General features: G+C 52.4%; 2 protein-coding genes across 5 annotated transcripts in view; both read left to right on the top strand.

Annotated features, from left to right (window-relative positions):
- Positions 1 to 26854, top strand: part of P2RY2 (purinergic receptor P2Y2) — a 35207-nt gene extending 8353 nt beyond the window's left edge. The window contains exons 1-3 of one of the 3 annotated variants that reach the window (XM_032639320.1): positions 9664 to 9727; positions 19607 to 19889; positions 25072 to 26854. In XM_032639320.1, coding sequence (XP_032495211.1) covers positions 25076 to 26206 — 1131 coding nt within the window. In that variant the 5' untranslated portion in view covers positions 9664 to 9727; positions 19607 to 19889; positions 25072 to 25075 and the 3' untranslated portion in view covers positions 26207 to 26854. Of the gene's footprint in view, positions 1 to 9663; positions 9728 to 19606; positions 19890 to 25071 lie in introns of those variants that run through there. The other 2 variants (XM_032639321.1, XM_032639322.1) reach the window with 2 other exon arrangements.
- Positions 1 to 27395, top strand: part of P2RY6 (pyrimidinergic receptor P2Y6) — a 98331-nt gene that overhangs the window by 8339 nt on the left and 62597 nt on the right. The window contains exon 1 of one of the 2 annotated variants that reach the window (XM_032639328.1): positions 25139 to 25170. The exons of the other annotated variant lie outside the window; for it this stretch is intronic. The gene's annotated coding sequence lies outside the window, so the exon portion shown is untranslated. Of the gene's footprint in view, positions 1 to 25138; positions 25171 to 27395 lie in introns of those variants that run through there. 2 annotated transcript variants of the gene reach the window in all.

Raw genomic sequence — 27395 nt, 5'->3', positions numbered from 1 at the left:
TATATATATATGTATACACATACATATATATAAATAAATGTACCTGTATATACTATACTATATATTATACTATATATGCTATATACTACACATAATATACACTAGATATAGATATAAATATAGATAGATAGTGATATTTAAGTTCCAGCTATTATTGATGATGTTGGTGATAATTCCCTAATAAACCCCATCAGCTTCTCTTTTTTTGTGTCTACAACATCTGTTTCACGGTGGGATTGAGACTTCTACCATTATTAAGCAATGCAACGTAAAGGTGAGAGGAGCAGGAGGCGGTGCATGGCCTGGCTTTTTCTCTGCCTGGTGGAGCAAGAGTGAACAAAAACAATCGACACGGGACCTGTGAAAAGATCCTACACACAGGAGGAAGAAAACTGTTCTGAAAATTCAGATGAAGAGTTTATTATGCCTGAAATGATTTTCTATGAGAAACAGAATAAACCTCTAAAAGTCATCTGCTTGGTATTCTCAAAACAAACACATACCCCAGGAAGCTTTGATACAGTGGTTATTTGCTGGATGCTTCCCAAGTGGGCAAAGGATGTGAACAAGCAGTTTATAGAAATGGAAATGCAAATGGCTTGAAAACATGAAAGGATGCTTGTTTCCCTCATAAGAGAAATGCAAACCCAAACTACAGGAAACGTGATTTTTCACCTATTAGACTGGCAGGAATCCAACAGTTTGATATCACAGGGTTGTGAGGCCCTTGTGAAATCCACTGTGGGGATTTTTGAATCCTTTGGGGATTTGACTTCGAAGAATTCACTCCTCCTTAATTTTCAGCCATGTTGTTTAAGTGAGATTTCTTCCATTCCAGCTCCAGGGGTGGCCCTGATGGCCTGAAGCCTACTAAATTTCGTATCATCCAGAGGAGATCATCGAAAATTGGGAAGGCTACTTAGGCACTCTGAGCTTTGTTTCCTTGTCTGTAAAATGCAGACAGCAGTAGAGACTCAGGGAAAGCAGCCAGCACCGTGTCTAGCACATAATCAATAAGTGACACATTTTATTGACTTTAGTAACTGGGTACATATGAGTTTAAATATATGTGCTTGACAATCTGAAGGCTTATAGAATTACAAACTGGAGCTCTACTTTCTAAACCATTATAGAAGATAAAAACAAGAAAAACCTAGAATGTATAGCAGAGAAGAAAAAAACAAAGCAATAAGGAAACACGAAAATAAAGAAGTAAAATGAGACTACGTCAGTTATGAAATAGATATAAATAAATTATGCTATGCTAGGCAAAGATTCTCAGCCTCATGTTTAAAAATAAAATTCAACTAGACTATATTCTGCTTATAAGAAATACTTCAAATACACATAATGTCCAAGTGTAGTAAAGATATATATGTAAAAAATGGGATATGAGTATTAAAAGAAAACATGGGGAAAAGATCTTAGAGTAGGAAAGGATTTTCTAATTATGGTTCAAAATTGAGAAACCATAAGAGAAAAGATTGATCAATTCAACAGCAGAAAAATAAAAACTTCTACAATTAAAAAAGAAAAACCTAAGTAAATTCAAAAGACAAATGATAAGTTGGGAAGAACCATTTTTAATTCAGATAACAGAGGGATAGATAATCTTCCTAAAATATAAAAAGCTAATAGGAATCAATAAGCCCAACAACCTAATAGAAAAATGGTTAAAGGATATAATAGAAAAAGAAATGCACATAGATCTTAAATGCCTCTTTTGTTATGAAAAGATGTGCTCAAAATAAGAGAAATGCAAATCCAAATACACCGAGACAAGATTTTTCACCTATCAGATTGGCAAAATTGCTAAAGTTTGCTATCACGATGTTGGTGAAGCTATGGAGAAATAAGTTCTCTCACAGTGCTGATGGGAGGGTAAATTGGTACAACCCAATGACATGCAATTCAGCAGTAGTTATCAAATTTACAAATGCACAATACTTTTGATTTAGTAATAATATTTCTGTGAAATTTTCCTACATGGACAAAAAGTATGCACACACAGCTATTCAATGCAACATTGTTTGTACTAGCAAAAATTGGAAACAATCCAAATGTCTACCAACACAGAATTGGTTAAATACATTCTGGAACCTCGATACAATGGGATACTCTGCAGCCCCTAGAAAGAATGAGGAAACTTGCAATGTGCAAGTTGAAGAAGGAAGATTAAGAAAAATCCCCGAGGTACAATTGCGTGATAAAATGCAAGATTCTGTGTATTGTGTATGTTATGTTTGTGTTTTAAAAAAAGGAAAATAAAAAAATAAATAAATAAATAAAGGAAAATAGGGACTTCCCTGGTGGTGCAGAGGTTGAGGGTCTACCTGCCAATGCGGGGGATATGGGTTCGAGTCCTGGTCCAGGAGGATCCCACATGCTGCGGAGCAGCTAAGCCCCTGCACCACAACTGCTGAGCAACCCCCGCTCACCATAACTAGAGGGAGCCCGCACACAGCAACGAAGACCCAATGCAGCCAAAAATAAATAAATAAAAATAAATTAGGGCTTCCCTGGTGGCGCAGTGGTTGAGAGTCCACCTGCCGATGCAGGGGACATGGGTTCGTGCCCTGGTCTGGGAAGATCCCACATGCCGCGGAGCGGCTGGGCCTGTGAGCCATGGCCGCTGAGCCTGCAAGTCCAGAGCCTGTGCTCCGCAACGGGAGAGGCCACAACAGTGAGAGGCCCGTGTACCGCAAAAACACAAAAATTAAAAAAATAAAATGGATTGCGTTTTAAAAAAAAGGAAAATAAGTAGAAATATTTGTATTTGCACAGAGAAACTCAAGGATACACAAGAAAATAATGAAACCACTTTCCAGCTTATGGGTGAAGGGAGAAGTGGGAAGTGGGTAGATGAATAATGGAGAATGGAGGGAGGCTTTTCTCTGTATATCTTTTTTTCTTGTATTTTTAATTGTTGAAACATAGATACATTATTCATTCAAAATTTTAAGTAAAAAAGTTAAAAGACAAAGAAAATTTACATTAAAAACCACAAATAAAGCTATGTTAGGTAAGTGCAAAGTAGGGGATGGTAAGAGTGATATAAGAAATAATAAAAATTGTGACTAAAAGCATTAAATGGGCTAAAAGGGGGATACTTTTATTCATTTAAAAAATACAATCCATGGACTTCCCTGGTGGTGCAGTGGTTGAGAATCCACCTGCAAATGCAGGGGACACAGGTTCGATCCCTGGTCCGGGAAGATCTCACATGCCGTGGAGCAACTAAGCCCTTGTGCCACAACTACTGAGCCTATGCCCCACAACTACTGAAGCCTGTGTCCTCTAGGGCCTGCATGTCACAAGTACTGAGCCTGCGTGCTGCAACTACTGAAGCCCGAGCCTAGAGCCCGTGCTCCACAGCAAGAGAAGCCACTGCGATGAGAAGCCCGTGCACCGTAACAAAGAGTAGCCCCCCTTCACTGCAACTGAAGAAAGCCTGCCCGCAGCCAAAAAAAAAAAAAAAAAATCCATAATGAGGAAGGCTTTTATATATTGAATCATAGAGCATCAAAATAGATGAAGTACAAATAGAAGGAGAAGTTAATGTAAATAAAAAAGTATTAAGAGATACATCATTATCAGTCTGATAGGTTACATAGGCTAAAAAATAAATATGGATATACATTGTTTTAAAATGTATGTGTGTGTATGTGTATGGTTCAACTAAACTAATAAAATATCAAAAGATGGATCCTATAAAAAGTGAACACACATCTCCTTTTAAAAATTCCATAAAACACATAAAAAGTAAATTCTAAAAAATAAAATATACATAAACTACAGACTTCAAACCAACGTCCCCCTATACACCTGAAATAAAACTAGAAATTCATAACACAATATTCCTTTTAAACAAAACAAACAACTCCTAAGCTTAAATATTCCCCTAAAAAGACTTTTACTGGGTCAAAGAGAAATTAAAAATTCAATGACCAACTATTTATAAAATAATGATAAAGAAAACTTTACATATCAAAACGTACAATGTGCAGCCAAAGCTAAATTCAGAGGGAAAACATAGCTTTAAATACTTATGTTATTTAAAAAAATGCCAAGAAACAAAATAGGCATTCACTTTAATAAGATTGTAGAAAAAGAACAGAAAAGCTACCCCAAGGTAATTAAAGGGAAGAAAATAATAAAGATAAAAGCAGAATTACTTAGTAAACCATAGAGCTGAGAAATAAATTCAGGTGTGTTTTAAACAAGCAAACAGAAAAATGTCCATGGTATGTCATATAAAACCTGTCATGACTTGGCCCTTGCAGTTTATCTATCCCTTGACCCGGCCCCCCACACTCACCTCCTGCCATTCTGAACTATGGACCCCTTGCTATCTGAACCAAATAGATTGATTTAAATAAAATGTTTGAGAGAGAGCTGGTTCTGTGAGTTCTTGTTGGTTGCTTACCACTGTCATCCACCAGTCAAGTCCACCTACCCTTTAAGGCCCAGCTCAAATGCCCCCTCCTCCAGGCAGGCTTTCTGGATCCAAACTACAGCTCAAGCCAGACTGGGGTAAGCTCTGCAAAAGAATGGGTGAATCTAACATTGGGGGCAGAGCGGAGGTTACATCCAACCGTGGGGGTAGAGGAAAGCTGTCTGGTAGAGGGGGCCTTGAACTGGTTAGTGAAGGAGAAAGGATTCCAGTCAGCAATGAGCAGGGGGAAAGATCTCTCCAGGAGGAAGGAAAAGCATGAGCAAACGCAGGGTTGTGTGTGAATGGACTGAGTGATTTGGAAAACTGGGATGCCTCATGTGACTAGGTTGTGGAGGCTGATAGGGAGTGGGGACGGGGGGGTGTGGAAAGGTCAACGGGGCAGGTCATGAAGGACCTTGAATGACACACTGAGGTGCTTATGCTTCCTCCCGCTGTGGGGGATGGAGAGTAGCCAGAAGTTTCTGAGCAGGATTGTGAGGTTGGAGCTGTCAGATGGTCAGCTCCCTGACGAGCCCCACTCTCACTGAGGTGGGGGAAAGCAAGGTGGTGGGTGGTGTGCGGGGGGGGATCCCTTCAGCTGGCAGGCTGCGCAGGAGAAGCTGGGGAGAGGCAGAGTGGGGAGCTCTGGCTCTGGTGGCCTGGGCCTGGGGTTGGGATAAGGGGCCTGGCCCTGAGTCTGTTTCTCCTCCTTGACCCATTTCCCAGCTTCTGCGTGCCACCTCCCCACCCCCATCACGACCAGGGAGAGGCTGGGAGGCAGCTCCTGGCACCTCCCCCAGTCACCAAGGGGCTTTTCTATCCACCCATCTGGCCCAGCCCCTGCAGGGGCCTCTGTGGTCAGGTCTTTCTGTCTGCACAGTGGCCTTCTTTGTCCTGAGCAGCAACCCCCTCCCTCTTGCCCTTCTCTCTCTGCCTGTGTTACAAAAAGCACCAATTTTGCAGAGAGACTGGCCATGGCTCTGATCTTGGCTTCCCCCACTGAGTCTCTGTGTGACCCTGACCAAGCCATTTTGCCTGAGCCTTAGTTTTTAGTTCATGAAAAGGAGCTGTGTGAGGAATCAAACTCCTGACAAGAATTGGTCTGCTAGTTAGTGCTGGGAGGTAAACAACAAATGATGGCCACACGGACCCCTACCCAACCTCACGCTGTTCACTGAAACTCCTGATTACATCTCCCACCTCATCCTTATCACTGCCTGGCCAGGTGGCCATCATTTGACAGATGAAGAAACCAAGTTCTGAGGATAGGACTGGCTTCACAGGCGTTGACCCATGCTTTGAAGGTCCCTGTACTTGATTTAGTGCTCTACTATCCCATCTTGAGATTCATACTAATTTTTGAATAAGGGGCCTGCATTTTCATTTTGCCCTGGGTCCCTCAAATTATGTAGCTGGTCCTGCTAGTAGAAAGGTAGAACAGAGGCTTGCCTAGGCCTAGACCAGGCTTCCTCCCTCTGGGGCTGCCTCCCCCGGGTGCCAGCATCTTGGCATGCCAAGAGCCAGAGCTTCCAGGCCGCATTTGACATCAGAGGCCTGGCCCCTGCCCTGGAAATCTGAGGAGCACAGTTCCCGGTCGGTGAGGGAGGCAGGGATGGTCCAGGCCGATGCAGCAGTCCAGAGAGCTAGCAAGACAAGGCTGCTGGAGCCAGCCCAGCCCTGTGTAACCAGAGCTGCAGCGTGGGTCCCAGTGCCATGGCTCAGTCATCACTCCGGGAACTCAGCAGGGCCTTCCTTCCCAGCCCACTGCAGTTTCAGGGCCAGGAGACCTACCGCAGACTCACTGTGTGATTTGGACATTCACTTCCGCTTTCTGCACTTCAGTTTCCCTATATGTAAAATGATAAAGATAACACCTACCTCTTAGGGTTCTGGTGAAGATTAAATTAGATACTTTAAGACAATGACTAGGGCTTCCCTGGTGGCGCAGTGGTTGAGAATCCGCCTGCCAATGCAGGGGGACTTGGGTCCGATCCCTGGTCCGGGAAGATCCCACATGCCACGGAGCAACTAAGCCCGTGGGCCACAACTACTGAGCCTGCGCCCTAGAGCCCGCGACTCACAACTACTGAAGGCCGCGCACCTAGAGCCCATGCTCTGCAACAAGAGAAGCCACTGCAATGAGAAGCCCACGCACCGCGACGGGGAGTAACCCCCACTCGTCACAACTAGAGAAAGCCCGCGCACAGCAGCAAAGACCCAACACAGCCGAAAATAAATAAATTTATATAAAAAAAGAGACAATGACAAGCACAAAGAAGGTGATCAGTAGAGTTCTTACTCATTTACTCATACAATAAATATTCATTGAGGTTGCCCGGGTGACAAAGACAGTGCTGTGTGCTGGACATTTAACTGTGAACAGGAGGGACCCTAGCCCTACCCTCAAGCAGATCCCCATTAGAGGAGGAGATAGATATCGACAGTGATAAGACTGTGGTAAGTGATGTGACAGAGGGAGGTACCTGATGGGGCACCTGGGCTGGGACTTAGAGGAGCCATGGTGGGGAGTTAGGAGAAAGGGCCAAGGGTGGAGAAGCATCAAGGGGCACAGGCAGGGGGAGCTGCAAGTGCCAGGCAGGAGGCGAGTGAGGGCTCAGCACTGCAGTCTGACTGGAGCAGAGGCAGGAGGGGAGGTGGGGGGGAGGAAAGGCCTGGTGTGGTAGCCTGCAGAGCCAGGATTTATCTTGAGGGTGGTGGTGGCCACCAGAGGGTATAAGGCAGGCAATGGATAAAGGGGGTGATGGCACCTGTGAAGGAGGGCTTGGAGGTGTCACGTCCCAGCTGAGCGACAAGACCTGAGCCGGGGCCGGGGCTCCACCCCCAGCACAAATTCTCAGAGTGGGTTTTCTCAGGGGAGATGAGAGCAGTCAGAGAGGGAAGACGAGAAGTCTTGAGAGAGCCAAATGCCTCCTCAGGGTTGGAGAGGCAGGAAGCCTCCTAATGCCTGGCGAGAAGCACTCCTGGGCTTGCCCTCCCCATCCTGACCCGCTGCTGCTAATGGAGCCCTGCTCCCCGCTTCCTCTCGTGGTCCCCCCTCCTCGTGGGGACCATTACGTGTCTGGGCCTTCGCCACTAGCCCGCCTTGGTCCCCGCCGCGGCGACTTGGCTTGGTTGCATGCTCTTCCACCCAGCTGTAACAGAGCCTTGTGTGGGGCTTGCTATGGGACTCGCTGGGCCTCAGTTCCCAGCCGGATCATGGTTCATCAAACTCTTACAAGAAAATGTAAGTAAATACAAAGATAAAAGCAAAGGAGCTCAGGTTGAAGTGGGATGGGGGCTCCTCAGGCTGCCCTAAGTAGAGGAGACTCAGCTGGGGGATTTGGAGCCTGCTGGACTGGATGATCTCCAAAGCCCAGTAATGAGTGTCAGGGAAAGATGTCAGGAGACCTAGACTTCCAGCCCCTTATTAGAAGGGAATCCTAACCCTTTGAACCAAGGTCACTGGGGATGATGGGCAAAACCCTGTAAAAAGGACACCAGACGGGCCACTGAAAAAGGGATCATTATTGCCATTTTGCAGAAGAGGAAACTGAGGCTCAGAGAAGCATCAAAGGAGGTGAGGCAAGATGGGACTCAAGGCTGTGGTGTTCAAGGGCAAATCCCTTGCCTCTGTGCCTCAGGCCTAAGTCACCTGTTGTGGTAGCTCAGACCCTGTGTTTCTCAGGGATGCAGTTTCTTCTGCTGTAAAGTACGGGACTTGACCAGAGCAGGAGCAGAACCTGGGCTGCCCACCTTCCAGTCGACTGGAGGCTGCGGCGGAGCCCTGGCTCCGCATAATGGTAACAAAGGAATTTTTTCTCTGGACCTAAATAGCAGTTACAGTAGAGGGCTGATGGGAGGGGCAAGAAGGGGGCTGGCTGAGGCCTCCAGTGTCCAGGGGGCCTTCCCCACACTGAGACCCCAAGGCCCGGACTCCATAAGTAGGGGCCACAGAGATTCCTAGTCCCCTAGAAGCTGCATGGACCAGCTTGGACAATAGGTGGAGGAGGCTGGACAAGAGGCCTTTGTGTCTCCCGGGTGAAGGTCCCTGGGGCACTGCCGAGGCGGCTGAGCCACACAGGACTGTGTGTCCACCCTGCTCCCGCTCCTGGCAAGGCTGCAGCCAGGCCCCAGTCAGCTGATGTGGAGCCCAGTAGGACTCAAGGTCCCAGGGCGCTGGGCAAGCTCCTTGGCCACAGAAACAGACCTCCTGTGCACTGGTCCAGACACTGAATGTCTAAAGCCATACATGGAAGGTCACTGGTTGTTGGGAGGGTGAGTGTAATTGCCTCTAATTCACAGAAAAGGAGGCCCTGAAAGGGGCTGGAACTGGGTCAAGGTCTCCCAGAGTCAGTGCTGAAGCTGAGCCAGAATATGCACTCCTGACACCTAGACCAGAATGAGAGAGAGAGGGACATTCATTCATTCATCCATTCAAACATCCAACAAGTATTGAACAACTCCTGGGACCTCTGGGACCAGTGAGAAGAAGGCAGACAGACCTGGTCCCTGCTCTCCTGGAGCTCACAGTCCAGGAGAGGGACAGACATAGGGTCCCTGGCCACAGGAGCCATGGGAGTGGGGTTGAGGGTAGAGAAGCGAGTGACGTCTGTGTCTGGAGTTGTCTGAGAAGGCAACTCAAGGGAAGCAGCTGAAGATGATGGACCAAAAAAAGCCGAGTGTTCAGGAAATTTCTAGCGACTCTTCTTGGCTGAGATTAAGCACAGAGAGCACAGGGGAGGCTCCCCCCACCCTCCTCTCCAGAGCTGGAGAGTCAGAACCCTGAATGCCCGGATTTCCTCCTGGAAATAGGAGGCGAGTGCTCTGAGCAAGGTGCCTGGGAAGAATGGACACAGGTTCGGGGAAGGTCTCGCGGTGGGCAGTGACAGGGGCCACAAGGATACCAAACTTTGCAAAACTTTAGCGTCTCTGAAGACCACTCACCATCCCGTATGAGGAAGCCCAGGGAGCCTCGGTCCCCAGGCGGTAGGACAGTCGCCGCCAGCCCCTCCCCGGGCAGCACCCGAAGCGGACGCCCTGACCCCGCGGCCCTATCGCCCGGCAGCGTCCCCAAGTGGTTGGCTGAGTGTCTGTCGGGACGGGAGGTGGTGATGGCTGTGCCTGGGTCTGTCCAGAGTCCGTCCCGCCCCCGGCCTGACCCAGCAGGGTAGGAAGCCGGGCGGGGCGGGCGGGGCTCTCAGGCACGTGGGTCCCCGCCGCGGCGACTGAACGCTGGCGCTGGCAACCGGGAGTCGCGGCCGGGGCACTGCGGGCTGAAGAGCGCCCTGCGAGGTGAGGGCGAGCCGCCTGCAGGGCCCGGAGACGAGGAGACGGCGGCGGGCAGGCCCGGATACGCGGCCGGTGGCGGCTCAGCCGGCACCGGGCAGGCAGAGCGGAGCGCGCGGGGCTGGCCGAGGAGGCGCGGTTCCCGGCCGGTGTGAGCGCTCCGGCAGGTCCGTGGTAGAGCTGGGTCTCCACTGGAGCTTCGATCTTGGGGAATGTGGACGGATACCCGCACGGATACCCGGGTGAATGTGCGTCCGCGTATTTGGGAAAGTCTTTGTCACTGGGTGAGTGAGTGCGCCCCTGCGGGGTCGAGTTGCTGAACCTGTGGAACTTGTTTGTGTTTGTTCTCTGGTGTGGGCGCCCCGGCAGCGTGGGACCAGAGCCAGAGACAGGCCAGCCTTGGAAGCCCGCTGAGCCCCCTCCCTCCAGGGGCGCTCTGGGGGGCCACCTCGCCTGGGCTTCGGCAAGACTTGGGGGGGCCAGAGCAGAGGCCTAGAAGGACAGTTAACCCTCTGTCAGGGCAGTTTTAATCTGGCAGGCTGCGGTACGAAGGGTCAGTCTGGAGAAAGACAGTTCCCTCTCTCCCCACCCCAACTAGGGCTGCAGGTGTCAGGCTTGGGGTCGCCGGGAGCCAGACCCAAGGGCCAGGCCCTGCTGTGAACCAGAACTGCCAGTTTGGAGTCTGTGGGACTGATGGCAGCTGTTCCTTTCATCATGCATCCCCAGCTTCCCTGGGCCCACAGCCTGAAGTGCCCACTTTGTTTGGGATCTAGGCTGGAATAATGGGGAGCTTTTGAGGGTCAGGGTGGGGCCCAGATAAAGTCTCAGCTATCTATTGGTGGGAGCGGCTGGGAAAGAGAGTCTTTGAGCAAACAGAGGCCCCTAAAAGCTCTCTGGAGACCCAGAGAGCTATAGTCCATCGTGCCTTGTACACTGTGACCGTGGGCAAGGCATGTCCCTTCTCTGAGCCTCAGTGGCCTCGTCTGTAAAGGGGGAGTAATAATGATGTGGAACATGAGGACAGTTGAAGAGCTGGTGTGTGGGTCATGTTCAACACAAATATCCTCCTGGGCAGGCTCAATGCTTGGGGGTGGGGGGATCAGTTCCTGGAGGGAACTTCCTGAAACCCAAATCCCAATCATTCTCCTCCTTGGGCTAAACTTTCACAGGACTTCCACTGGACTAAGCCTGAGCCCCTTAGCCTGGGACTCAAGGCCCCTGAGAACTGGTCCTTGCCACCTTCTCCAGCCACCTCTCCTGCCTGACTCTTCACCCTCTAGTAAATGCATGTAATCCGCTGTGCACAGTAGTCAGTTTCTTGCTTCTGGACCATTGCATATTCTATACTCACTGCCTGAACTGCCCTCCTACTCTCATCTTCTTCAGTTGGAGAACTACCCAGCCTTGGAGGCCAGTTCAGATGCCCCCTCCTCTGGGAAGCCTTCCTTGATTGCCCCAGCTGGGTTGGAGCCTCTTCTGGGCTCTTGCAGTCCTGGTCCCACCTTGGACTGTTACGGTCTCTGTCTGTCTCCTCCTTCCCTCTCCCAAGGTCTGGGGACCCCTGGAGGGCAGGAACTGGGTCTCACTCATTTGTGTGTTGCCAGGACCCTGCACAGTGCTGAACTAAACTGGGAGAGCAGCAGCAGCCCCTAACCCCTGCCCTCTGTCCCCAGCTTCCCCAGTGAAAGCCCGTCTACAGTGGAGCTCCACGTCATTACAAAGAAGGGGAAACCCGAATCAGGTCACCAGAATGGGCGCACAGGTTGTCAGAACAGTGTGTCCTGGGGCACTACAGGACTCAGGGTGCACAAGCTGAAAACGTGGATTTCATCCAGAAGGCAATAGGGAGCCTTGGAAGTTTTGTGAGCAGGGCATGGTCAGAACAGCATTTCAGAAAGATCTCTCTGGTTGCGGCGTGGAGAATGGATTGAGTAGTGTTGAGTACGTGAAGCTTAGGGCATTTGTGAGATTGACACCAGAACCATCCAGGCATTATTTAAAGTTGGAGCCCTTGTCCCCTTGGCCAAACACTTCTCTGAGTCCTCAGATGCTCTTGCTGAGGAATTTGGGGAGAGTTAGGACTCTCCCTCCCCTAGTAGGAGCCAGGAGACTTGAAATTGATCTCATCCCAGCTTTGCCCCCAACACGCTGGGTGACCTTGGGACAGTTCTTGCCCTGCCAGCCTCTAAAAGGAGGCCAGGACCAGTGAAGTCTTGAATTGAGAGTATGTGGGGCTGGGGGGAGGGGACAGCTGGCATGAAAGGCTTATCACTTTCCACTTCGTCTTACCTTGGGCTGTCCTGGGGTATGGTTGGAGGGGTTGGAGTGTCACGGTGGGTGACGCTCACAAATGCTTGCCAAGCTTGGACTGCAAAGTGAGACTATGGCCCCTCCTTTTTTGTCCTCCTCCTGCCCAGGGTGCACAGAGCTTTGAGGTTTCTGGATCCTCCAGGGACCAGCTAAAAGAGTGTGAGAACATCACCAAGTCCTCATAGGTGACCCCGTGAAGGCTTTGATTTGGCTTCTTTCCTGGTTGTGAGGAGCCACTGTGCCCCTGTCGGTGTCAGTTTTGCCATCTGTAAATTGGGCATGATGGTCCTAGTGTCTTCGGATGCAGGTTGCTATGAGGATTCTTAAGACAATGTCTAGGAAAGGGCCTTGTAAGCTGTAAAATGCAATGCACAGGGGAGGCGCGTGATACTTACAGACCTAAATGCATTTTGAAGACGATACAAGAACACAAATGCAATAGTGAGGGATCGTGCTGGTTATTGGAATTTTAACTATTGACAGCCTTCCTCTCCCTGCCCTCTCTGCAGAGACAGCTTACTAGTAACATTTTATAAGTGTACTTCATTTTATCTTCCACCAGCCCTGTAAGGGAGGAATTATTACTCGCATTTTGCAGATAAGGAAATAAAGGCTCAGAGAGCACCTTGACCAAAGTCACAAAGCTGGTGAAAGCTGGGATTCCCGCCTACCTGCCCTACCTAGCTTATCCCTCCGCATTCAAGACAGAAGCCCCATCTGGGTGAGGCCAGGTCCTCTAGTTTTCAGGCTGAGGGAAGTTTGAATTCCATCCTGAAAACACGTCTTCAGTTCTTGCTTGTGGCCTGATTACCCAGCTGCTGGTAAGATAGTATCTGCTCAGGCTGTCCACAGGGCTGGAGAAGCCTTGCTGATCTGGGTGAGAGGGGGTGCAGTTACCCCGGTGAAATCTTTCCTCTCCCCAGCTTCCTTCTGTGGGTCTGTCTGGTGTACCTTTTGACCCACACCTTCCTCTTAGGCCTGCCTTTGTGTCCTCAGGTCTGGCCTCTCCCAGCCATTGGGAGACTGGCTATGGGGGCCTTCCCTGACCTCTGTACTCATCCTAGAGGTCAGTTGCAGGACTAGGTCAGGCCGGGCCCACTGTCTCTCTCTGTCCACATCACCCAGCACAAGCTGGATACAGAGAAGGTGCCAGTGAGTGTTTGGGAAATGAATGACCAGGTGAAAGTAGGTGTATAATAGAAGAGAAAGATCTTGCTCCATGGAGAGATACAGTTGGTTCTTGAGCAGAGGGGTTCCTCTACTCCTCTGTCATGCCATCTCCAAGGACTGAGTTGTGTCTGGTCCAGTGAGTAGCTGGAGTCCCTGCTGGGAAGGTGGGCAACCTAGGCCCTTCTGGGCAGCTGCTTCCTCCTTGGTGCTCCACCCTGGTGCCCTGTCATCACAGTGACAATGACACTGCCTGGGCACTGGAGCATGGGAGGAGGGCCTCCCTCAGACTTCCTGGGGCCCTCTCCTCTCCTCTCCCCCTGCCTTGGGGAGGATCCTGGTGTTGCTACAGCTTCCTGGTGAGCGCCCTATCTCCCCAGCCTCAGCTTGTGGGAGGAGTCTTGCTGTGGCTGGGCTGTGGGCCGGCAAGGATGCTTTCCATCTCACAAGGAAATCCAAGGCCAAGGGATCGGCTCCCCTCACCGGACCATTATGTGTATTGTGGCCTCTCCCGTTGCGGAGCACAGGCTCCAGACGCGCAGGCTCAGCGGCCATGGCTCACGGGCACAGCCGCTCCGTGGCATGTGGGATCTTCCCGGACCGGGGCATGAACCTGTGTCCCCTGCATCGGCAGGCGGACTCTCAACCACTGCGCCACCAGGGAAGCCCCCGATCCCTCCTTTCTGAACCCCCTTTCCTATCCAACTTCCATGTGGCACCATCTTTGCAAAGATCACCTCCTACCATGTCCTTCCCTGCTTAAGCCCTGCCAGGGCTCCTCATTTTCCTCAGGATTGAGGCCTCAGCCCAGCCTTCAAGACTTTCCGTGTGAGACCTCAGGCCCTCCCACATTCTGTGCCACCTAACCCTCCACTCCAACTTCACATGACCCCCCAGTCTTCCCCCGACAGGACACGCTGTCACACCACGGCGTCTTTGCACGTGCTCCTCCCTCTGCCTTCAGTGATCTCCTACCTTTTTGTCTACCTGACAAACTCCATATCATCCTTCAAGTCCCAGCTCAAACGGCCCCTCCTCAGGGAAGCTCTCCCTGACTACCTCCCCACGCCAGTTAGAGGTTACTCTGGATTCCATATCCCCAGGGCTTCCCTTAGTCATGGCTTAATCACTCAAGCGGACTTGGTCCATGTCTGTGTCTTCCTCCCAATCCGGACTGGAGCTCCTCAAGGGCCTGACAGAGTCTGATCTGAGTCTGGGTTTGCAGGGTCTTTCCGAGGTTGGGCATATGGGGGTATTAGCAAGTGTTTGTTGAGACACTGTGACTCCTGGGAAAGCGATTTATGATTGTGTTACTCTGAGAGTCTAGACTCCCGTGGTTCTGAAAATCTCAAAACCAAAGCTGTCAGAAGCAATGAATAACAGAAGTGAAGAAACATCTAGCATTCACTCCTGGAACCAGAGACTCCTGGAACTGGACTGTAAGAACCAATGAACTCCAAATCCTGGAAGCACTCTGAGTGAGGCAGTCAGAATCACAGGCTCACGTATATCCTGGCCAACACTTCTGTCCCTTTTTCTACCTTGGGGTCTCCATTCTGCCTCTTTCCTCCGAAACTGGACCCTTCCTGCTTCTCCACAGACCTGATCACGGCCCCTTCTAGGAGGCTTCCCTGACTCCTCTGACCATGACCCCTCCTCCTCTGCTAGGTCACCTGGTAAGACCCCCTGCTGAGAAGTGTTCGGGGTCTCTTTGCCAAGATGGGCAGATGCAGCCTCCACATCAGGGCAGCGCATGATCTGCTAGCCCCACGGAGCACCCACCTGCCCCCTTGTCTTACTCATTCCTCATGAGCTGTCTTATGTAGCAGTGATTCTCCCTGTCTGACCAGTGAAGAACCTGAGGCTCAGAGAGTGGAACTGACTTGACCAAGATTGCACAGCATGGATGGTTCCAAGTTGGAGCCTGAACCCAGGGTTCTTGCCTCTTGAGTATGGCTGGAGACGTTTGAGTGTGACGGGTTGGGGTGGAGTCCAGGGCATTGTGGTTCTGAACTTGTTCAGTTTAGCAACTGTGCGGGGCTCTGCTGTGTCAGAGGTGGATCAGATGGCTTGGAGTCCTGCCCTGGAGTGGGTTTGGGGGTGCTCGACCCCACACTGAAAATTAGAAGACCAGACCTTGATAAGGCCCTTGCTCTTCAGGAGTCTCAGTTTCCTGATCTGTAAGGTGGGAGGACCAGCCTAGCTGACCTGAGACCCACACACTCAGATGCTCTGAGCTCAACCCCAATGGGTGGCTCCTACGGTCAGGATCCTGAGGGCTCCCGAGGGGGAGAGAGATTCCAGAAGGGGCTACAGAGACCCAGGGCCTCCAGCGGAGGCTGCGGAGGCTTCACACTACAACAGCACCTGCTGATAACATCTGAGGTTAGCCCTCAGCTCTTTCCCCAGACAAGCCCCAGTGTTTGTGGTGCAGAAAGCACACCAGACAAGGCTGGGGACCTATTGGCCTTCAGCCCCATGGAGGACACTTGGGAGGGGGCAGAGGATGACTTCCAAGATTCTTCCTATCCTCCAACCCAGCCTTGCCCTCTCTACTCCCCTCAAGCCACAGGGATGACTGACAGTTTCCCAAACATATTGCCCCAGTTTTCGCTCACTCTGCTCCTCTTCTCTCTCCACCCTCTTGACTCCTACCCATCTTCCAAAGGCAGGTGTCCTCTCCTCCAGGAAGCCTTCCCTGATCATTGCCCGCCCCCCATTCCCATTAACGTCCCTCTTGGTTCCTTCAGCTCTCATCACCTTAAGTTGTCGCTGACTATTTCTGGTTCTTCCCCTGTCCTCTTCCCTCCACCCTCAGCCTTGACAGTGAGCTCCTCAAGATCACGGAAGGGTCTGACCCACCTCAGAGTCCCTAAGTGCCCCGCACAGGGACAGGTGTAGGTATGGCAGCCCCTGTAAAGGGTGAGTGGGTGATAGGGTATGGTGGGGTGTAAGTCCTGCTGGGGCTCCCTCAGCTGCCCTCCCTTCTGAGGATAGTCTTCAATGTGGGAACCTTGATCTGTGGTCAGTCTGGCTGTGACCTTGCTTCTCTGCCCATAATACCTGTGGGTTTCCTGCCCCTCTTATCTTCCTGGGATACTCCCATCCTCCCTGTCTTCTTCACGTGCTAAAATCATATCTCTTTTAATTATTTCACAAAATGAGTCTAAATCATCTCCTTTAGTTATCTCGACAAACTTACGAGGCAGGTACTGTTCTTAGATTGCAAGGAAATTGAGAGTTAAGTTGTGGAGCTGAGGCTTGTCCAGATCCTATAGCTGGGAATGGCAGAACTGGGATCTCTCACCTGCCCAGTGCCCTCCCCTGCCCCTCAGTGGTGTTCTGGATCCAGAGCCTCTGTTTTCCCTTCACAGCACTCCACCCCCAGCAGAGGCAGGCAGCAGGAGTTTCCAGAATGGTGATGGGTCACTTTCCCCTGTCAAACTGGACAGGGCCAGCCAGGTGGGTATGGAGCAGGCAGTACATTCCAGAGCCACCCTAGTGGAGAAGCTGGAATGTTGTCCAACCACCTTGGAAATTCTGCAACCAGCCTGGGAACTGCCCCAGTCACTCCTCCTGGCTTTGGGGTCACTAGCCTGGGACGACAGGGAGAAAGACCCAGTGTGGGATAGAGGCAGAGCCAGGTTAAGGGAGAGGGTAGTCCGTCTGCATGCTAGGCTTGGCTCTGCCTTTGGCTTATTGGTGACCTTGGGTGAGATCTTGGGCTACCCTTTCTGGCCTTGATGGGTTTTTTTTTTTAACTGTAAGATGGGTACAGTAACCATCATGGCTGCTTCACAATGGGGAACTACCAGGAAGAGTAGATCTTGGGCCCTGCCAGTAAGACGTTCCCTCCGGTGGAGAATTAATCAGGCAAAACTGTGGGGCTCAAAGAGGGCTGGTCAGGGAGCTTCCTGGAAGAGAGGATCCGGGCTTTGGAGGGTATGAGGTAGTTACCCCAAAACTGGGTTCGCCTCTTCATGGGCATCAAGCCAAAAGGCATAACCCAGCCAAAGAGCGGGAGAGGGAAGTACTTACTACTTGCAGCAAGTAAGGAGAACACCGGGGACCTTTCCCAAAGCAGTGTCTCACCGAACAGCAAAATTGGGGGAGTTTTAAGCTAAGGGTACATGAATATTCACTTGCAAGGGATATGAGCAGAGAACTCAGCATATAATTGGGGCAAAGGTTGACAGGGTCTAAGCTTTAGTTGACTGAGGACTCAAGTCAGAAAAGGTCATCATCATCATTCCTTAGGTTCCAGTTGATCTGGTGGTTGAGCCCTCAAGGGGGGGTTCAATTTTGCAGAACTGCTCAAGAAAGTGCTCCAGGCTAATCTTTACCATTGAAACAGAGCTGGGAATCTTTACAACTGATTTATTGTATTTGCTATTGCTACTTCTCTTGCCCTTAAGATCATTAATTACTGAGACCTGTTCAAGGGCAAGCATTTTTGGCCAGGCTTAAATCCTAGGCCTAATATGGCTTCTCTTATGCCAAGAAAGCCATGCCTGGTTTTCTTTCTCTGGGGAACCCCTACCTTATCTGCTTACAGTCAGGGGCATAGCTCCTAAAGTCAGACAGACGGGGGCTGCTCCGCCATTTGCTAGCTCTGTGACCCTGGAGAGGTCATTCAACCTCTCTGAAATTCTCAGGACTAAACGAGAAGAGGTTGATGGAGCCATCTAACATGGAACTTGGCACAGAGAAAGCATTCAACTCTTGTTATGACATAGCTGTTAGAAGATAAGGGAGAGTATCCCTAAGCAAAGATATGACCATGGGACTGCTTTTGCTGTGTTGGAGACAGAAAGATGAGGGTGGAGGCGGAGAGGGAGAGTGGTGTGGAGGACGGCAGGCACCAGATCAGCAGGGCTTTGAGTGCCAGGCTCAGGAACTTAGATGTCAACCTGAGGGCAATGGGGAGCCATGGAAGGATTTTGAGCTCCATAGTATGTGGTCAGATGTGTGGTTTAGGAAGACCCATAACTGCAGTATGAAAGATGGACAGGAGGGGCAGGAGTGGAGGCAGGGAGTAAGTAGACTGGTGCAATGGTCTGGAGGAGAAATGCAGGCTCAAAACCACGGGGTCGGGAAGAGTGGCACGTCTAAGCCACTGCGTTGGTCGAACTGACAGGGCTTGGTGAGTGATGGTTTCACATGGGTGGGAAAGAGAGAGGTTGTCAAGGGTATACTGGAGCTTTGAAGCCTAGAAGGATGGATGGTAGAGACCCTTCTCAGAAATGGGAGAGTGGCTTTGAGAATGTGCGTTGTTCTACCTTAGTCTTTTGAGTGAAGATATCCCCCTAGGAGGAGACGACTGGGTGTGACCCTGGTGGAGTGGGTGAAAAGGTGAAGCTCTTTCTTTCACCTTGTCACTAGACTCCAGAACAGACTGGCAAACAGCTACCAGCCCGCTGGCCAATGTCAGCCTGAGACTCCTGGGGCAAGGTGCACTGGAAAAACGGTGGTCCAGGGCCTTTCCAGTGCCCCCTCCCCCTGCCCTATTCCTGAAGCCACCCATCTCCTCTCCCCACTTTCCCCCATGCTTGCATTGTACTTCCAGCTTGGGGACCTGGCTCAGCTGTCTCAGACCCCACTCCCCCATTGCAGGGAAATGAAACTGGGAGAAAAAGGAAGGGGATGTTCTTCTCCGAGATGGGTCTGAGGTTCTGCTGGGACCTGACCACACAGAGGCGTTCCTCCACCAGGTCACCATCCCCTCACTGAAGCACTGTGCCTGCTCTGTGGGAGGGGCTCCAGGCAAGACATAAAACTAGGGCCAGAATCCAGACCTGGGTTCTGCTCTTGGCTCTGTCCCTGGCTTATTGTGAGGCCTTGGGCCTTAGTTTCCTCCTCTGTCAAATGGGAGGTTGGCAGAGGTGATTTCTAAAGGCTGTTCCAGGCCCTGACTGTTTTAGGACTCTGGGAGAGAGTGTGTGTGTATATACTGTGTATACATCTGAGTATGACTATGTATATCTCTGTGTATCTGTGTATCTAGGTGTATCCATGCCTGTGTGTGTCCTTGTGTGTTTACAACATCTGTGGAGGAATGGTTAGAGGTGGGATGAGGGAGGAAGGGTATTCCAGATAGAGACCCAGCTTGAGCTAAACTAGATTGGCCAGAGTACTGTCGAGTGTACACTGGACAAGGAGGGTATTGACTGTTTCCAGACCAGGACCAAGGGAGGGGACACTGGAGGCTCAGCTCAACTCTGCAGGGTATGGGGGAGACCCTGCCTGGCAGAGCCACCCTCCTGTGAAAGGGGACCTGGGCCTGAAGGCTGGGAACAACCGTCCCTAGAACATGTGAGCTAAGGGTGGACGGCTAGGGGTTGAGGGTGTGCAGAGGACACTCCTGCCTACCGGGACAAGCACACCAGCTCACCTCTTTGCCTCTTTCAGACCAAGACTGGAGCAGAAGAGGCAGCCCGGGGAAGGCTCGGCCTGGCTGACTTCCTGTGACCCAGAGCCCAAGCTGTCTCCACCTCCCTGTCTCAGGAGCCCAGGCACTGCCTGCCCTGAGAAATGCTGGAAGCTGGGCGAGGCCCCAGGCCAGGGGACCTGTTTTTCCTGTTTCCCACAGAGTTCCCTGCAGCTCGGTCCAGGGGTCCAGGCGGGTGCATTCATGAGTGAGGAACCTGAGCCTGCACTGAGCATCCTGACAGCGAGAGCAGGGGCTGGTCAGGTATGGGTGTGCAAGGGCAGGGTCTACTGGCTGGGAGGCTGGGAGGCTGGGAGGCTGGGAGGCTGGGGCCGGTGCACTTGTGCCTGTGTATACACTGAACTGGGGGTAAATCAAGGGGATCTGTGCCCTGCTCCCTCGTCCCCAGGCTGTGAGGAATTCAGGCTTCAGAGCCAGACAGCCCTGGGTATCAAACCCAATCTTTCCAATTCCTGGCAGTGTGACCTTGAACAAACAGCTTAACCTCTATGGCGGCATCTGCCAAGGAATGAGGTGAGGGATGAAATGAGGATGCTGCAGGGAAGTTGCTCTGCCCAGACTTGACTCCTACAAAGTGAAGGGGGGTGGTGATCTAGGATCAGGAGCTCCTGATCAGACTGACCCATGACCTGAGCCAGAGATGGGTGAGGTAAAGGAATGTGAATCAGAGAGCTGACCCATCTCCAGAATGCCTGGGTCCGGTGTCCCTCCCTCTGGCATTTCTCTGATGTGTCCGGAGTAGAGCAGGGCTCTTGAAAGAGAGACAGTCCAGGAGCCTGCCTAGGGCAGGAGCATGCCTCAGGTGAGCTGGGCCCCTGGAGGGCTGTTGTGACCCCTGGCCGCCTAGGATCAGCTGCTGAGAAATCCTTCAATGTCATTGTCCTGTGAAAGGTCCTCAGAGGAATAAGGGAAAGGGGAGCCGCCATCATAAAGCTTAGCCTCCTCTGGCCTCCCATAGCTCTTGTGCTTGCTTCATTCATTCATTCACTCACTCATTCATTCATTCTCTCATTCATGTCATACCTGCTTTGGATCAGGCCTCTTGCTGGATGATAGGACCAGAGAAAGGCATCAGATGGACCCAGCCCTCCAGGAGCACCTGGAATGTGTTGGGGTAGAGAGTGGAAGGACAAATTCCCAGCAGGGTGTGAGGAATGCCCTGGGGGATTAGTGATGGAGGGGGAGAGCTTCAGAGATGAGGTGACATTTGAGAAGAGCCTTGAGGGATGGGCAGGATAGAGTGCAGTGTGTGTGGGTCTGGAAAGGCTTTCTGGACAGAAAGAACAGCAATACACAAAGGCAGGAAAGCCTGGCAGGCACTTACATGGCTCACATCTCCCTCCACACTAGGAGCTCTTGAGCGCAGGGCCAGCCAGAACTGGACACAGAGGGGCTGGTGAGTGGTGTTGGACAAAGGTAGGAGGGAGCTGGTCCTGGGGAGCTGGGAGTGAGGCCCTAAGGGCACCAGGGGTCAGGAGAGGCAGTGGAGAGGGTTGATGGAGAGGGCTGGGCACTTGGCTGTCTCCATAAGCAGGGGCTGGTCAGAGGGGGTGGGGCAGGAAAGATGTTCTCACAGGTTGGTGGGCCAGCCTGTGGAGGGAGAGGACAGGCAGGGTCAGTCTGGACAGGGGCCACAATGATAGAGTCCCCAGCTGGCCTGTGAGGGTGGAGGTCAGGATGTCTTAAAACAGGTGGAAAGGGCAGCTCCCTTGGTTCATGAGAGACTTAGGGAAGTTTCTGCCCCTCTCATCAGTGTCAGAGATTCCATCATGAGTAATTAGCAAGAAACTGTGTAGAGCAATGAGATGTTGACCATGAAGGGAAGATGAGGGCCCTGACCCCGACTCTGAGGAGAGACCCAGCAGGCCTCAGCACCTGGGCAGGAGCGGAGCAGCAGTGGGGAGGTGGGGCTGGGGGGATGCTCCCTGAGCAGGGAGTACAGAGGGGCCACCCTCCCTGTCTCCAGCAGGGCAGAGCACCTTATGGGGGAAGTTTGAGAACCACAGTTCTACCAGGCCAGGGGATTCAGCCCATGAGAGGTCTGAACCTCAGGAGAGCAGGAAATACCTGATGTCCTCTGGGGCTCTGTGGCAGAGCTGCACACCCGAAGCCGGTGTCCCCAGGGGGAATGACTCCACCACAAATTCTTAGTCTCACACCCGGGCTTCCAGGCTCCTCCTACAGCTCCTGTGAGCCAGCAACTCCTGCTCATCTCCCAGTGCACCAGACCTGCTGGTCCCAGCCTTCGCCCTTCCCCACAGTCCATGATGTGGCATCTCACACTTACCATGCCTGACACTGAGTTCCCCCTTCTCCCGACCCCTGAGCCTGAGGCATCCTGGCCCCTCCTCCATGCAAACTCCCTCTGGGCCAGTCTCTCCAGCCACCCTCTCAAACAGCTCTCAGACCTCTTCCCTCACGAGGTCCCCAGGCCTGACCCCAGCTTGGGCCTTGGAGTCATTCCCCTGGTCCACCACACTCACCTGCTTCACAGCCTCCAGGACCTTCTATCTCTCTCTTCCACCCCTGGCCTGAGAGAGCTCCCCAAAGATTTCAGGAAAAAGCCGCAGGTGAGCTGAGCCTCGAAGCTTGTAACACACAGTGTACCTGCTGTGTGCCAGGCATGGCTCCAAACGTTTTACACGAATTACCTAATCCTCACAGCAGCCCTGTGATATAGGTTCTGTTAATCACCTCATTTTACAGATGAGGGAACAAAGGCAGTCTGTGTCCAGAGGCCGGGTTCTTCTTAATCACCGGAGTTTGCTGCGCTGATGGATAGAGTTGTAATTTCAACAGGTGGAGGCGACAGGTGTGAATGGATCCCAGGTTGAAGGAGCAACATGAAGCTGGGAGGCGAAAAGCATTGGGTGCCTTCAGGAAACTGCAGGTCACAGGGGATGCGGCTGGTGACTGAGGCTGGATTATGAAAACCTCTGGTACCAGACCGAAGAGCTGGGTTTTCTCCTGAGAGCAGACAGGAGCCACAGGAGGTTTCAAGCAGGAGAATGACTTTGTCTTTTCCAGAGACCCCTCTGGACTGGGGAGACTGAGGCTGGAGACAGGGAGGCTGATGCAGTGGCTCCAGCAGCAAGGGTGGAGGTGACACTGGGCTGCAAGGAGTGGAATGGGATGCAGGAAGTGCTTTAATGCTGGGTCCTGAGTCCTGGTCCCAGGCCAGAGGGGTCCCAGCAGTTTGGCCCTGCCAGCGCCCCCCACCCCAACCCCATACCTACCTCCTCACCCTGGATCTGCCCCGGCTCCTTGGGGAGGAACCTGTGTCCGTGGGAGGGAGGTCACAAGTGCAGGCTCCCTGCCTCCTGGTAGCATCTTTGCTGACAATATGAGACAGGGAAGATGGGGGAAGGGGAGGGTTATGGGGAAAGAAGGAAGCTGAGGGAGCAGTGTGTCCTTCAGCCCCCCCTAATCTTAACTTCATGGGCCTCAGGCTGCTTCTGGGAGACCAGGCTGGGCAAGAAGCTCAGTGTCTAAGGGAGTGGATGTCACCGGCCCTGCAGAATCTCTGAGCCCCAGCCTCTCAGGACCCCAGGTTTCAAAATGAAAGGGATTTTACAGCCCCAGATTCTCAGGGTGGGGAGGACACACACGACATCTGTCCTCTCTGTCATCCCAGACACACCCACACATAGGGCACAAGTCCTTTTGCAGACTCTGCTAGAGAGATACTTGCACACCCCCTTAGCAGAGAGTTCACTACCTCCTCCTACAGCCCCTTCCATTGTGAGATGGACCCAGATAGGAATTGCAGCCTATTCCCAGCCTGTGACCTGGGCCAAGTTACTTGAATAATCTGTGTCTCAGCCTCTTTATCGGAAACCTGGGCACGATAACCTGGCTCCCAGAACCGTGTTGTAAGGATAGAATGAAGTCACGTGAATAAAGTACACATAGTAGTAGTGGGGCTTGAATAATGTCAGCTCCCCCTGCCCCTTCACACTATTAGAAAGTGATTCTTTGTGTTTGTCCCAAACCTACCCCTCTGGGACTCCCGTTATGATTTCCAGCCTACCTTCTGAGACCTTTGGGCACACCTTTGCCTTCCAGACTGAGATAGTCTGAGACAGAGCTCTTGGTCACGTTGGAGGAGTGGGGAGAGGAGGAAGGTGGCATCCTGATCTCCAGGTGCTCACTGTCTGGGTGGTCAGGCATCAGATATGCTCACTGGGGACAAGGTAGGAGAAGGTCAAGGTAGTGATGATGCATGAAGAGAAGCTGGGCGAGCCTGGAGGAAGCTGAATTTGCCCCCCAGCAGAAGTCCCCCGAGGCCCCCACTACCACCTACACCTGAGACTTCCCTGGAATCTTCAGGAAGGTCACAGCCCCATCTGGTAGCCTCATAAGCCGGGGAGCAGGACTTCTGTTTACAGATGCAGAAAGTACCAGAATAGGAGTGCCTAAAAATATTTGCTGAGAGGTGAATGAATGACTGAAGAGGGAGACCCTTGTAAATACTCCCTCAAATACCAAAATACCAGGCACAGGGCCAGAGCCTCCTCAGAGAGAAGAAAGCTGAGCCAAAGGAAAGAACTTCCTAATGCCACCAGGAAGGTGTGGGCTGCCCACTGGCCACAGACAGGCAGTGGGCACTGGGTGTGAGGTGGGCCCAGTCAGCCTCAAAGGCCCCTTTCCGTGAATCTCAGATCGTACCCCTTTGGGACCACCAGATCCTCAGATTCTAGAGCTCAGAATCCTAGATCTAGAACTCTGTGTTCCTGAGGTTCTCAAACAGGGTCACTGAATTTTTTTTTTTTTAAGGCAAGCTGGTAAGTATTTTAGGCTTTGAGGAACATATGGTCTTTGTCACAACTATTCAACTCTATGTAAACAGATGGGCATGGCTGTGTTCCAATAAAGCTTTATTTACAAAAACAGACTGGTAGGCTGGATTTGGCCCTCAGGGGGTATTTTGCCTCTCCCTGTTCCAAAGTGTTAGAATTATATGATCCTGACAGTCATGGATCTCATGCATCCTTAAGGTTCCAGGGTTCCAAGGTTCTGGGCCCCCTGGGTCCAGGGAGAGAGGCAGATCAGACGCAATAAAAGCCTTGAACGAGGGGCTTCCCTGGTGGCGCAGTGGTTGAGAGTCCGCCTGCCGATGCAGGGGATGCGGGTTCGTGCCCCGGTCTGGGAGGGTCCCACATGCCGCGGAGCGGCTGGGCCCGTGAGCCATGGCCGCTGGGCCTGCGCGTCCGGAGCCTGTGCTCCGCAGTGGGAGGGGCCACAACAGTGAGAGGCCCGCGTACCGCAAAAAAAAAAAAAAAAAAGCCTTGAACGTAGTTGGGCAGATCTTAACCGACGGGGTCTGTGGGCACTTGGGGTCCCTCATGACCCTGGTCAGGTGGGGGTGTCAGGCTTCTCTGCTGGGTCCTGATGGCCGTTCTCCCCACCACCCCCTTCCCTTCAGGGCGATGGCCACAGGCCTGGGCCTCTGGAATGGCACCATCAATGGCACCTGGGATGGGGATGAGCTGGGCTACAAGTGCCGCTTCAATGAGAACTTCAAGTACGTGCTACTGCCTGTGTCCTACGGCGTGGTGTGCGTGCTCGGGCTGTGTCTGAACGCCGTGGCTCTCTACATCTTCCTGTGCCGCCTCAAGACCTGGAACGCCTCCACCACATACATGTTCCACTTGGCCATGTCGGACGCGCTGTACGCGGCCTCCCTGCCCCTGCTGGTCTATTACTACGCCCGCGGTGACCACTGGCCCTTCAGCACAGTGCTCTGCAAGCTGGTGCGCTTCCTCTTCTACACCAACCTTTACTGCAGCATCCTCTTCCTCACGTGCATCAGCGTGCACCGATGCCTGGGTGTCCTGCGTCCACTGCGCTCGCTACGCTGGGGCCGGGCCCGCTACGCCCGCAGGGTGGCCGTCGCTGTGTGGGTGCTGGTGCTGGCCTGCCAGGCACCCGTGCTTTACTTCGTCACCACCAGTGCACGTGGTGGCCGCATTACCTGCCACGACACCTCGGCACCCGAGCTCTTCAGCCACTTCGTGGCCTACAGCTCCATCACGCTGAGCCTGCTCTTCGCGGTGCCCTTCGCCATCATCCTGGTCTGTTATGTGCTCATGGCTCGGCGGCTGCTAAAGCCAACCCACGGGACCACGGGAGGCCTGCCGCGGGCCAAGCGCAAGTCGGTGCGCACCATTGCCGTGGTGCTAGCTGTCTTCGCCCTCTGCTTCCTGCCTTTCCACGTCACCCGCACCCTCTACTACTCCTTCCGCTCACTGGACCTCAGCTGCCACACCCTCAACGCCATCAACATGGCTTACAAGATCACCCGGCCGCTGGCCAGCGCCAACAGTTGCCTTGACCCTGTGCTCTACTTCCTGGCTGGGCAGAGGCTCGTGCGCTTTGCTCGGGATGCCAAGCCACCCACAGACCCCACCCCTACCACCCAGCTTCGCCGCAGGCTGGGCCTGCATAGGTTCAACAGAACTGACACTAAGAGGACAGAAGACTCGGCCAGCAGTGAGAACTCTAGACAGATAGAGTCCACACTGCCTGGTAGTGAAAACACTAAGGACATCCGGCTGTAGGACCTGAACCCCTTGGGCCTGTGCCAGTTTGTGTCGGGTGGGACTGTAGACTTGTCCAAATGGGGCAGTCTCCCCAGATATGGACCATCAGTGAATCAGGCCAGATGGTCAAGGGGGCCATGACCCCAGTGCTCTGTCATTTGACAGGGGCGCAGTTTGTTCTCTGTGGTCCAGAGAGCTCAGCAGTCCCCACATCCTGAGTCACCATTTGTATGTGAGATTTGGGGAGTAAGGTTTTGAGAAAGGCAAGGGTTTGGGGCCAGCGCTGCCCCTGGCCTGAATCCCACATAAGTACTTGGCTGTGCCTGCCAAGGTACCTAGGCTGGGGCTCCAGACTAATCAAGTCAAGTGGAGAAACAGGCCCAGAGAGGAAAGTGACTTAACCAAGGTCACACAGCCAAGCCTGTGCCTGAGCTACCTGGGAGGGACAGGGTCTCAGGTTGACCAGAGGACGCTGGTAAGGAGTCAGGGCTGAGCCAGAGGTTCCCACGATGAGTCGGAGTGGTCTGAGTGCCACTGTGGGCTCGGCTCTGAGGAGGACGCCCAGCCCAAGGGATGAATGTCTGGGAACTGATGTCATAAACCCATCTGGAGGCTGGGAGCCAGTTTGAGGCTGGGACTTGTACTAAAGGTGTTGTTACCTGCTGAGCCGGACCCCGTTGTGTAGTTGGAGGTTGGGGATACAGCCTGGGGAGCTCTCACCGTCCACACTAGGGTCCTTTCTCCAACCTGTTCTCTTCTGCCTCCCCAGTAGCTGCCTCAGTGGTGGTCTCATATGAGGAATATAACTGTACTCTCCAGACCCCAGGTCATCCTCCACTTTAAAGTTAACTGGCTTTTATGCCTGGTTTTGCTGGGTGCAGAGGGGAGTCAGGTGGGGTCCCAGTCCTCAGGATCCCCCAGTTTAGGATTTAATGGCGATGACCAGTCATGCGCTGGTGAAAGTTCAACCATTTAGCTGACTCTCGGCGGGGCGTGCGGGGGTGAGGGGAACCCCTTATTTGCAGCATTGCCAGTTTCTGTGGTACAAATACTCCTGCCACAGCCAGTTTCAGACTACCAGTGTGATATCAGCCTCCTTGCAAAATTCCTGAAAAATTAACAGAGGGCTCTTGAGAGCAGGTACAAGTTTCTCTAGCACACCACTGGATAATGCTGAGTGGTTGGAGCAGTGGACCAGGGCATCAGG

This window comes from Phocoena sinus, chromosome 8 (assembly GCF_008692025.1).
Source record: "Phocoena sinus isolate mPhoSin1 chromosome 8, mPhoSin1.pri, whole genome shotgun sequence".
NCBI lineage: Eukaryota > Metazoa > Chordata > Mammalia > Artiodactyla > Phocoenidae > Phocoena > Phocoena sinus.
Note: the sequence above shows the minus strand (reverse complement) of the source record. Positions and strands in the feature narration are given on the sequence as shown.